A 13554-nucleotide genomic window follows, 5' to 3' on the forward strand; every position below is an offset into this window, starting at 1 on the left:
TCGCGGGCCAAGTTTGGGTAGGGATACGGATAATAAGTAAAATTTAAGAGTTTGTATTAGAAAATAAATCCGTCTTTGCATTTTATTCATTCTTTACTACGTACAGAATTACTTTACGAGATTTGCGTATAGCGAAGTCATACAGTATATCATAATTTTTTTATTTCCTACATAGATCACGCTCAATAGCAAGAATTACCAAATCTTTCAATCTATCTACGAAAATTGTTGACCTTAATTAATTCTTCATTAGTTTGAGGCGCGAAAAGTTTCTTTCACTAGATTCCACAAACACGTTAATTGCATAATGACTTTTTTTAAATAGCACGTTGGATTGGCGTTTTCCATATTGAATGACACTCAAAACATCCCAAAATGACAATTGTGTCTATATATTTCAGGAGATTTGTATATTTTCAAAAGATTTTAATAATTCCTGAGATTTCCAGGATTTTTTCGTATATGTTGCAATTTCAGGAGATTTCCAGGAGCTCCTGGTAAATCAGGTGGCCGCGGATAATCTGTTATAAAATGGTTTAATTTATAAAGCTAGAATAATGGTTTAATTTATAAAGCTAGAATAAGCGCGGTCCTATGAAAGTGCGGGGCCCACTGCGGTCGCATAGGTTACAATGGCCTAATAAGTTTATAAAATACAGATGTGTTGATACACTTTCTGGACAATAGAACAAAAAACGTGCAAATAAAAGTTCATTTGAGCTGACCAGACGGTCAAGAGAAACATTTATTTTTAGATTCTTTGTTATCATCTTGTCCACCTAGCTTAACCCAAAACTGAATTCTTTGATATCGTCCATCTCAATCCCCAAAATTCGCTAGCTCTCATGGTGCACGCTTGACAGATCGCATACACCAGCGTGCCTATTCCTGTCGATTAAAAAATAGATAAATTAACTAAGTCTGATCTACATTAGAAAGACGCAAAAACATTTTATCATGGCATTTTACGCCCCTCTAAGTTAAATTTCGCCGGGTTTCCAAAGGAACAAGCGGCCTGGTTAGTCATCAATACTATCACCATCAAGTGCAGCATCAACTACCTCTACTGCTGGAGCGGCAATAGAAACAATAAATGTGCAAATAAAACTTCATGTTAGCTGACAAGACGGTCGAGAAAGAAATCCAGTGCAGTGATTCCCAAACTTTTTGTTTGTGTCGTACACCCCTAATCATGTTTTTTCAGTTTACAGTAGACCCCTTGCTTAGCTAATTATGCATTTTCCAAAATTCATTAATATTACATGTGAATGATGTTTTTCTATACTAATTGCTAAGTCTTATATATTTATTAATTAAATAAAAATAAAGCAAAATAAATTTAATATTTATTACTTGAATTCACCAATATAAAAATAAACACCTATTACAAGACTTATTTTTACAATGCCTCTTTTCAACTTGTACCTTTGTGAAAACCAAAACTTAAAGCCTGCTGGGTGGGTGGGCTCAAAACCTAAAGCCTGCTGGGTCGGTGGGCTCAAAACTTAAAGCCTGCTGGGTGGGTGGGCTCAAAACTTAAAGCCTGCTGGGTCGGTGGGCTCAAAACTTAAAGCCTGCTGGGTGGGTGGGCTCAAAACCTAAAGCCTGCTGGGTGGGTGGGCTCAAAACCTAAAGCCTGCTGGGTGGGTGGGCTCAAAACCTAAAGCCTGCTGGGTGGGTGGGCTCAAAACCTAAAGCCTGCTGGGTCGGTGGGCTCAAAACCTAAAGCCTGCTGGGTGGGCAGGCTCAAAACCTAAAGCCTGCTGGGTGGGTGGGCTCAAAACCTAAAGTCTGCTGGGTGGGCGGGCTCAAAACCTAAAGCCTGCTGGGTGGGTGGGCTCAGAACCTAAAGCCTGCTGGGTCGGTGGGCTCAAAACCTGGGTGAACACGGATTTTGAAAACGGCTCCTAGAAATTTGATAGTTGATGGGGAAAAGAAGTATTAGTTCGTTGGTCAGACTGGGAAAACTTTTTAGTTTTAGTTTTTTTTATTTGTCAAAGTATTCTTTAGATTTAAATTAAATCTATACAAGATCAATGCTGACACATTTATATGCTCCCCCCCCCCCAAAAAAAAAAACAACAAAGCTTTATTTTCTGATTTTACCTTTGTATTCGTTGTGCTCATAATATCCAAATATGCATTCTGACCAGCTTTATTTACTACGAGGAGATCGCCTACGAGTTAGTGTGAAAACATAAACTCTCCAGTGTAATCTATTCTTATGTTGTTGTTTTTAATCCCAGCCTGTCCCGCCCAAACGTTTGGCTTAGACTGTCGCCTTATCTGCCACTGTAAGGACCAAGAAGACTGCAACAAGATCCAAGGAGACTGCCCGAGCTATCAATGTGATGGAGAGTGGGACGGGCCAGGATGTCAGAGAAGTAAAACATAAAGAAATGATTGATATTGTATCAATTAGTGAAGTCTGACCTCCACATCTGACTATTACGATTTCTTTCCCTCAAGATACTAAACAAAATAATTAAGTATCAATAGTTAATTAACTAATGTTTAAATTGATTCTTTAGTTGTCAGGTAAAATAGATAATTGTGCAAAATTTCAGATCGATCAGAGATTGAAAGTCAGAGAAAAAAAACATGTCCAACCTTTTTACCAAACAGAGAGTGAGTTAATAAAAGCTTTGAAAAAATTGATGTAAAAAAAAAAAAGAAAGTGCATTAAGATCTGTGAAGTGTTTGAATGGTGATGTCAGTGTGACAGCTGTGAATTGTTTGAATGGTGATGTCAGTCTGACAGCTGTGAAGTGTTTGAATGGTGATGTCAGTGTGACAGCTGTGAATAGTTTGAATAGTGATGTCAGTCTGACAACTGTGAAGTGTTTGAATGGTGATGTCAGTGTGACAGCTGTGAATTGTTTGAATAGTGATGTCAGTCTGACAGCTGTGAAGTGTTTGAATAATAATATTAGTCTGACAGCTGTGAAAGATGTGTCCAATAAAAATAAAAGCAATTTCCTTTTTGCGATCTGATTTCTCCTTCGTCCCTCATTCGGTTATCAGCTGATCAGAAGTTATGAGCAGAGAGATCTGCGGTAAATGGTTATAAAATGTCAAATGTAGATCTAATATTTTTTGTTACGTTCGCGATGTTTAAAAATATTATTGCGTATTATGTTTTTGTCTAATAACCTAAACATACTGTTGTAGAATGTTATGTTATTTGTTACACTTTCAAAGCTAATTTAAAAACAACAGGTATACATGTTGCGGATAATTAAATTCTTCAATAGAATCAAATGTTGAGACAGAAATTATTGTAATCCTAATTGTTTTCAGAACTGCCCAAACTTTATTTCCCTCCTCAAGTGCTGCTTTCGAAGTGCAATAATATCACATTGAGATGGTTTTCTTTTGACGAAACTGATGATATTGGCCAAGGACCCATTGGTTTGTATAAGTAAGAGTCGTTCTATTTTTAGTGGCACTAATATTTGTACAAGATCTTAATTGTATTCACATACATGTTGGCACAAGCAATGCCTGCAGATTTGAGCATTCTAATTCAGAACATGATATACTGGAAGGAGTGTTAGTCTGACACCACAATGAAGTGGACTTTAATTAATTATTTCTAGGCACTTTCCATTCCACATTTTTGTTTTCTGTTGCAGACACCTCTTTAAGCAAGGAATTTTCTAGTTACCGTTGGTCTGATCCATTTCTTTGATCAATGTTTAATTAATTTGTCAACATTTGTAGATAAGTGAGGTGTTTCACTGAGACAGACGGGAAAACATTGCTGATAGTTGTGTGACAATGGTGTTTGACTGAGACAGAGGAGAAAACATTGCTGATAGTTGTATGACAATGGTGTTTGACTGAGACAGAGGAGAAAACATTGATAGTTGTGTGACAATGGTGTTTGACTGAGACAGAGGAGAAAACATTGATAGTTGTGTGACAATGATGTTTGACTGAAACAGAGGGGAAAACATTGATGATAGTTGTGTGACAATGGTGTTTGACTGAGACAGAGGAGAAAACATTGCTGATAGTTGTGTGACAATGGTGTTTGACTGAGACAGAGGAGAAAACATTGCTGATAGTTGTATGACAATGGTGTTTGACTGATACAAAGGAGAAAACATTGATAGTTGTGTGACAATGGTGTTTGACTGAGACAGAGGAGAAAACATTGCTGATAGTTGTGTGACAATGGTGTTTGACTGAGACAGAGGAGAAAACATTGATAGTTGTGTGACAATGGTGTTTGACTGAAACAGAGGAGAAAACATTGCTGATAGTTGTGTGACAATGGTGTTTGACTGAGACAGAGGAGAAAACATTGCTGATAGTTGTATGACAATGGTGTTTGACTGATACAAAGGAGAAAACATTGATAGTTGTGTGACAATGGTGTTTGACTGAAACAGAGGAGAAAACATTGCTGATAGTTGTATGACAATGGTGTTTGACTGAGACAGAGGAGAAAACATTGCTGATAATTGTATGACAATGGTGTTTGACTGAGACAGAGGAGAAAACATTGCTGATAGTTGTATGACAATGGTGTTTGACTGAGACAGAGGAGAAAACATTGCTGATAGTTGTATGACAATGGTGTTTGACTGAGACAGAGGAGAAAACATTGCTGATAGTTGTATGACAATGGTGTTTGACTGAGACAGAGGAGAAAACATTGCTGATAGTTGTATGACAATGGTGTTTGACTGAGACAGAGGAGAAAACATTGCTGATAGTTGTATGACAATGGTGTTTGACTGAGACAGAGGAGAAAGCATTGCTGATAGTTGTGTGACAATGGTGTTTGACTGAGACAGAGGAGAAAACATTGCTGATAGTTGTATGACAATGGTGTTTGACTGAGACAGAGGAGAAAACATTGCTGATAGTTGTATGACAATGGTGTTTGACTGAGACAGAGGAGAAAACATTGCTGATAGTTGTATGACAATGGTGTTTGACTGAGACAGAGGAGAAAACATTGCTGATAGTTGTATGACAATGGTGTTTGACTGAGACAGAGGAGAAAACATTGCTGATAGTTGTGTGACAATGGTGTTTGACTGAAACAGAGGAGAAAACATTGCTGATAGTTGTGTGACAATGGTGTTTGACTGAGACAGAGGAGAAAACATTGATAGTTGTGTGACAATGGTGTTTGACTGAAACAGAGGAGAAAACATTGCTGATAGTTGTGTGACAATGGTGTTTGACTGAGACAGAGGAGAAAACATTGATAGTTGTGTGACAATGGTGTTTGACTGAGACAGAGGAGAAAACATTGCTGATAGTTGTGTGACAATGGTGTTTGACTGAGACAGAGGGGAAAACATTGATAGTTGTGTGACAATGGTGTTTGACTGAGACAGAGGAGAAAACATTGCTGATAGTTGTGTGACAATGGTGTTTGACTGAGACAGAGGAGAAAACTTTGCTGATAGTTGTGTGACAATGGTGTTTGACTGAGACAGAGGAGAAAACATTGCTGATAGTTGTGTGACAATGGTGTTTGACTGAGACAGAGGAGAAAACATTGCTGATAGTTGTGTGACAATGGTGTTTGACTGAGACAGAGGAGAAAACATTGCTGATAGTTGTGTGACAATGGTGTTTCACTGAGACAGAGGAGAAAACATTGATAGTTGTGTGACAATGGTGTTTGACTAAGACAGAGGGGAAAACTCTGATGATAGTTGTGTCTTGTGTGACAATGGTGTTTTACTGAGACAGAGGGGAAAACTCTGATGATAGTTGTGTGACAATGGAAGTAGTGATTTATGTTTTACTTAGGCAGAACATCGAACTGTGCTAAAAGTGCTATCCAATAGCCGTTGATGTTCTGGTTAATATCATCCGGAAAACTTGATTGCATCACCATCTTGCACATTCACATCTACATTGTCTTACAAACTCTTTAAGATACATAACATTATGTTGTTGTTATTTCAATTATATTTTCATGAGAGCATGGGGACTTAATAAAAATGTTTATGAAGAAAGACAAGTCTGGTAAACAATAAACGGTGTAAATGTAAATGTTTAAACATTCTATGTCACGATATTTCCACCAGAGTCATGATGAAACAAATGAACGGTGACATTTGGTTTAATCCTGTCAACGTGACGGATCCAGATATTGTGACAGACATACAGACAGACAGGTCATTGAAAAAGGCGCACGTTGTCAGCATCACTTCCGGTCTTGTGGCTGATGTGGAGTATACGTTCAGAGTGGACATTGTGGCCTCGGAGTACGACAAATTGTTGAAAAGGGCAGTCCCAGGTGAACCCAGCAAAGCCATCTTATACAAGTGCGACAGTAAGAAATGTTTTATATTTGATGTAATTCTCTTGAACTATGTAATTCTATGTAGTTTACTTTATATATTTGTACATTATTATTATTCACATCACCAAGCAGGTTTTCTGACTATTTGGAGACAGTTCAGATCACCAAGCATCATGGGCGTAGCCAGGATTTTTTTCGGTGTGTGTGTGTGTGTTTTTTTTTTTTTGGGGGGGGGGGCCGCCACCCAGCGAAAAAACTATATATTTTTTATATATATGTATATATATATATATATATATATATATATATATATATATATATATATATGTGTGTGTGTGTGTGTGTGCGTTTATACATAGGATTAGGGTTTACTTGGCGTGGGGTTAGGGTTTGTAAAAAAATCGCCCCCCCCCTTCTCAAACGTTTTAGATCCGATAGTGCATTTAATAGCACATTAGCCAAACATTATAGTCAGCGAAATCTCATTTTACTTATTTGCTTTAGACTTAGTTGCAAGTCATAGTGCAAGGACTTTATTAGTGACATGATCTCAGAATGTTTTCCCTCGGATCTCAGCAGTCGCTGCCCTCGTTTAGATACTTTATTAGTGACATGATCTCAGAATGTTTTCCCTCGGATCTCAGCAGTCGCTGCCTCCTCGTTTAGATACTTTATTAGTGACATGATCTCAGAATGTTTTCCTCGGATCTCAGCAGTCGCTGCCTCCTCGTTTAGATACTTTATTAGTGACATGATCTCAGAATGTTTTCCCTCGGATCTCAGCAGTCGCTGCCCTCGTTTAGATACTTTATTAGTGACATGATCTCAGAATGTTTTCCCTCGGATCTCAGCAGTCGCTGCCTCCTCGTTTAGATACTTTATTAGTGACATGATCTCAGAATGTTTTCCCTCGGATCTCAGCAGTCGCTGCCTCCTCGTTTAGATACTTTATTAGTGACATGATCTCAGAATGTTTTCCTCGGATCTCAGCAGTCGCTGCCTCCTCGTTTAGATACTTTATTAGTGACATGATCTCAGAATGTTTTCCCTCGGATCTCAGCAGTCGCTGCCTCCTCGTTTAGATACTTTATTAGTGACATGATCTCAGAATGTTTTCCCTCGGATCTCAGCAGTCGCTGCCTCCTCGTTTAGATACTTTATTAGTGACATGATCTCAGAATGTTTTCCCTCGGATCTCAGCAGTCGCTGCCTCCTCGTTTAGATACTTTATTAGTGACATGATCTCAAAATGTTTTCCCTCGGATCTCAGCAGTCGCTGCCCACGTTTAGATATTTTATTAGTGACATGATCTCAGAATGTTTTCCCTCGGATCTCAGCAGTCGCTGCCTCCTCGTTTAGATACTTTTCGACTTGGATGACTTTCACGTCTCGCCAGGTGGCTGCTGGGATTTGGGACAATTGTTTCATTGAGGAGGGGAATCTTGGGCTCCAGGCGAATTGACTTGTTTGCATGATAGGCCCTAGGTTTTGGAAGACATCTTCTTTTTTTCCCATTTGACAAGCTACTTCGGGATATGCATCTCCATCGCTTTTTATAACAATCTAAAGCTGAATTTATTCAAGAACTATATGACCAATGTTGACGGGGGTACTTTAGACAAGACTTCGGTTTCATTTAGACCAGTGATTCCCAAACTTTTTTGTCTCGTAGACCCCTTGCCATGTTTTCTGGTTTTCCGTGGACCCCCTGCTTAAGTTAGGGCTATATTGAATTTTTGAAAATTCATCAATTTCAAATTACACATTTTGTTTAAAATAATATTTAACCAGTGACACGAGGAGTGAAAAAGTAATTTAAAACTACATTTTAAGTTGAATCAATTTTTTAAAATAAATTGATTAACAAAATTCAAATTTCAACCCATTATTTAATAGTTAACACGTACAGCATACAATCACTAAACACATTGGAAACTTTTTGTTTTTAAAGGCTTGCAAGCTCACCATCCGTTGCTACAGAAATTATTTTTCAAATACGGATTTGTTGTTTTATGAAGTAGTTCTTCAAAACATTAAATATTATTGTGCCTTAAGTATCATAGTTAAAGTTTTCACAAAGAGCTTTTTTTTTTGTGGATTTCTTGAGCCATAATAATTTGAATAAAAAAAATCATTACCAGACAAGGTTGATTCAGCCAGCTTTATAGAGAAATATGTTCCAGAAATATTTCGTTTGCAAAGACTTACATAAGAAGAAAGAAATATTTGACTATATTCCAACAGAGATCAAGAATTTAGTGAACTCTTCTACAAATCCATCGCCATAAAAACCGATGGGTCAGAGTTTGCATGGATGGTTCTCAGAAAGCCACCACAAACGGAGGAGCTGGAATACTCATTTAACGGCCAAATGGAGAAAAAATAATATAAAAATTAAGTTCATTGTAACTAATGAGCTCTATGACAACCACAGAGAAGAAATAGGAGCACTGGATCTAATAGCTACCATGCTAGCGAATCAGTAAAATTCACCAAACAATTAAATTTATTTCGTGACCAATATAAAAATAATCCTTCAAAGCTTGACAACTCTGATGCTTCCTAAATAAAACAACTCATGATGCATGGACTGACGATCGGTTGTCAACTTGCCTGCTTGCATCTACCTTCGGGAGATTTGGAATAGGATGTAATTATCCACATAATCTGAAGGAGCATCCAAAAGATTTTGCACAAAACATATTGTGTGACCTTGTAAAGTGCAACAACAGCAAGAACACTGTTCTCCAATGTTGAACTAGAAAGAAATAGAAGGCTAACACACTTGCCAAATGTAAGAAAACAAATACACACTTGAACATCGCTCTCTATCAGGAAGAAATGAAGAAACTAATAGTGAATTGTAAAAACGAGAAATGGACAAGCTCTTATTCGATATACAAGAAAGATGAAACCTATTATAAACTATCCCAATTATAGGACCACGTATAATTGTTCACATCAAAACTGTACACCTCATAATGAGAAAACATATGTTCCGAAAGCTTAAAATTGGGACCATTGAAATTAGCCCTTTTGGAGTGTCACCAGAGAATGCCAACCATGTCTTCAAAATTGCATTCTTCATCAAGAGTCCCAAAACAAGACACCGGCCACAAAACCCAAACATGAAATTCTTTTAATGATATTAGTTTGTGTAAGAGTTTTTACAATTTCTTCAATGGCTGGTGAAAATCAATATCATGTGAGGTTTTCAGTATTTTACTTTAATCATCATCTTCTCAATATCGGGTTAAAGAGAGATTTTGTGGGTGTATTCTGAACTTTATCTTTAAGTATTTGAAAGTTTTGCAAGCTTTTATCTTTTTATCGGGTGACATCATCTCAAATTATGCTCCAGCTTGATTGGTTTCATAGCATCATAAAAAAATGGCACATTAACACTCGCATGTTTGACAGGGAAGTAATGAAGTTCAATTTCAAATACTTAACACTGAACAGTCGACATTTCTTTTTGTTAAATTTATAACAAGACAAAACTACACTATTTAAATATAGTTATCAAATTAAATTAAACAATATTTCATTTACTCAGCAGGATAAAAATTTTAAGGATTTCCTAAGGTACAAATCATAAATGTGTGGATGAAAAAATTCCAATTGTCAAAATTAAAGTCACGACATGCTGAATTGAGATTCTTTATCGTAGACCCCCAAGCACATCTCATAGACCCCCAATTCCCATTTTAACTTTCGTAGACCCCTTGGAAGTCTTCGTAGACCCCTGGGGGTCTATATAGACCACTTTGGGAATCACTGATTTAGACTGCATCTTATTCCAGTCTACACGCTATCTCTTGAAAACCTTCTATTGTAGTCAGTTCTATATCGTCTGCAAATTTAGGTCCGTCCGTCGGTTTGGATCACGCCACGGAATACACAATAAAGCCTGATTTTTGTTTTTACAAATCTCACTCCGTCCGTCTGTCTGGGTGGAATCTTTACATGTTTTTTCGCCTAATTCCCATTCTCGTATCAAGTTGAAATTTTGCAGAAATATTCATTGTCGATAACAACATATGAATCTATCAAAAGAATTAATTAATTATTTAAAAAAATAGAACCATTGGGCTTGCAATACTGAGATATATGTGAGCGACTGAACGGTGCTCTTCCATCACTTAGTGTAAGCTATATTTAATGTTTAAAAAGTATCATTAGACAACTACACATGTTAACGTTTGTACAAATCAATGAGTAAAGTTAGCAAGCTACTTTTGAAATTATTTTTTTTATTAATAAATATCAAAAATTCATCTCCAGGCACGCCATCTTGCCCTTTTGGAACCTACGGTAACGAATGTCAGAATCAATGTCATTGTCTTAACAATGACCTCTGTGAGCAGGGACTTTGTAACGGGGGCAAATGTGAACGTGGTAGGACAGGACTGCCCTTCTGTCTAGAGGGTAAGTATTTGTAGATCTGTCACACGTTTCAATAGACATGCAGTGGTCAATAGATCTGCTGTCACACCTTTCAATAGACATGCAGTGGTCAATAGATCTGTCACACCTTTCAATAGACATGCAGTGGTCAATAGATCTGTCACACCTTTCAATAGACATGCAGTGGTAAATAGATCTGTCACACCTTTCAATAGATATGCAGTGGTCAATAAATCTGTCACACCTTTCAATAGACTGATGCTTGCAGTTGTCAAAAGATCTGTCACACCTTTCAATAGACATGCAGTGGTCAATAGATCTGTCAAACCTTTCAATAGACTGATGCTTGCAGTGGTCAATAGATCTGTCACACCTTTCAATAGACTGATGCTTGCAGTGGTCAATAGATCTGTCACACCTTTCAATAGACATGCAGTGGTCAATAGATCTGTCACACCTTTCAATAGACCTATACATGCAGTGGTCAATAGATCTGTCACACCTTTTAATAGACCTATACATGCAGTGGTCAATAGATCTGTCACACCTTTCAATAGACATGCAGTGGTCAATAGATCTGTCACACCTTTCAATAGACTGATGCTTGCAGTGGTCAATAGATCTGTCACACCTTTCAATAGACATGCAGTGGTAAATAGATCTGTCACACCTTTTAATAGACCTATACATGCAGTGGTCAATAGATCTGTCACACCTTTCAATAGACATGCAGTGGTCAATAGATCTGTCACACCTTTCAATAGACTGATGCTTGCAGTGGTCAATAGATCTGTCACACCTTTCAATAGACATGCAGTGGTAAATAGATCTGTCACACCTTTCAATAGACCTATACATGCAGTGGTCAATAGATCTGTCACACCTTTCAATTCACATGCAGTGGTCAATAGATCTGTCACACCTTTCAATAGACATGCAGTGGTAAATAGATCTGTCACACCTTTCAATAGACATATACATGAAGTGGTAAATAAATCTGTCACACCTTTCAATAGACATGCAGTGGTCAATAGATCTGTCACACCTTTCAATAGACATGCAGTGGTCAATAGATCTGTCACACCTTTCAATAAACCTATACATGCAGTGGTAAATAGATCTGTCACACCTTTCAATAGACATGCAGTGGTCAATAGATCTGTCACACCTTTCAATAGACATGCAGTGGTCAATAGATCTGTCACACCTTTCAATAGACATGCAGTGGTCAATAGATCTGTCACACCTTTCAATAGACATGCAGTGGTAAATGTATCTGCCACACCTTTCAATAGACCTATACATGCAGTGGTAAATGTATCTGCCACACCTTTCAATAGACCTATACATGCAGTGGTAAATGTATCTGCAACACTTTTCAATAGACCTATACATGCAGTGGTAAATGTTTCTGTCACACCTTTCAATAGACCTATACATGCAGTGGTAAATGTATCTGCCACACTTTTCAATAGACCTATACATGCAGTGGTAAATGTATCTGCAACACTTTTCAATAGACCTATACATGCAGTGGTAAATATATCTGTCTATATTTATCATTGGAAATATAATTATGTATCTCATCAATCATTCAATCAATCAATCAATCAATCAAGCATTTCTAATGTTTTCTCTTTTCCCTCTCCATCTTTCCCCTTCCTCCTATACATTCTTCTTGAAAGTATAATTGGCATACTCTCTCGGGGTGGACTGGCTATATGGCCAAAGTTGGCCGGTACTCAATAGGGCCGGTATGGCCACGCATGAATGCCAGTTAATTGTTTTAAGATTTTATAATATTCTCTTTAAAAGCGACCCATTGAGCGCCGTGAATAAAAAAAAAAAAAACAGCAACATCTTGTACACTTCAAAGTCTAATACTAATCTAAAGCATTGTCTTATACATCCATTTATATTTATAGTGCCTCTAGTAGACGTCAATTTCATTATAATACTAAAGGACAAACAAGAAACTTAAGACCTTTATAGAGATCCACGTTAGTGTGAATATATTCGGATGAATCTATAAAGTATAGAGTAACTATAGAGGGACCACCAACAACATTCAAAGTCCTACAGATAACAGGTCCAGTCACTTAACGAACTGTTATTGTCACATGATCTCCAGTTGGCACCGCTACGAAGTCTTTCATACATCACAATTATCTTGCTTGGAATCAAAGTGGGCAATAGAATCGGAAAAGAAGGTTACGAAGATAAATAAGACTAAAAACAACAATGGCTGGAATCCTGTGAACAAAATGTAGTCAAATTATGAATGTTTTGTCGTAAGTACTAGAGAGATTCACCAAACTTATGAGGACAACATTTATGAATGAACAGGCTCAACGCCATAAGACTTAGGTCGAAATACAAAGAGGCTTTGATAAAATATGAAACAAACTTGACAGCATTTGTTTTACTGATCCTAAATTAAATTACCATCAAACAAGTGGATTTAATGATCTGTTGTATGTGTAGTCAACTCTAAGATGCAGACAGTCAAACTAGGTTTCCAAGTTATTGAGACAGCATTATGTGACCTTGTTAGTTTAGTAAGTTCCCCTATCTGACCTTGCGATCTATAGGGCAGATGATGTTATGGTCATCTATTTCTTTGGCCCACGGTTAACGAGCAGGGTGTCATGTGGCAATCACAACGACCTATCGCCTTTACTTTCCCCAACCAAAGTCAGGGTAGAGTTTGGTGGACTCAGGGGCACCCAAAATTAAAAAAAAAACAGTCTTCACCGAGATTTGAACCCATGACCCCAGGTTCAGAAACCACCGCGCCCCTTGTGTGATGGGCAGCTAAATAATGGAGGATAAAGTGTTGTATTTGTAAATTGAGGTCAATATGTCTGAA

At 37.5% G+C, this 13554-nt stretch overlaps 1 protein-coding gene across 4 annotated transcripts in view; it reads left to right on the forward strand.

The window, feature by feature from the left end:
* LOC106079930 (uncharacterized) overlaps positions 1–13554 on the forward strand; it is a 61097-nt gene that overhangs the window by 2798 nt on the left and 44745 nt on the right. For all 4 annotated transcript variants that reach the window (XM_056030111.1, XM_056030110.1, XM_056030112.1 and 1 more), the window contains exons 5-8: positions 2247–2384; positions 3301–3421; positions 6060–6307; positions 10563–10706. In XM_056030111.1, the coding sequence (XP_055886086.1) occupies positions 2247–2384; positions 3301–3421; positions 6060–6307; positions 10563–10706 (651 nt within the window). The remainder of the gene's footprint in view (positions 1–2246; positions 2385–3300; positions 3422–6059; positions 6308–10562; positions 10707–13554) is intronic.

The sequence above is a fragment of the Biomphalaria glabrata genome, chromosome 5 (assembly GCF_947242115.1).
Source record: "Biomphalaria glabrata chromosome 5, xgBioGlab47.1, whole genome shotgun sequence".
Taxonomy (NCBI): Eukaryota; Metazoa; Mollusca; class Gastropoda; family Planorbidae; genus Biomphalaria; species Biomphalaria glabrata.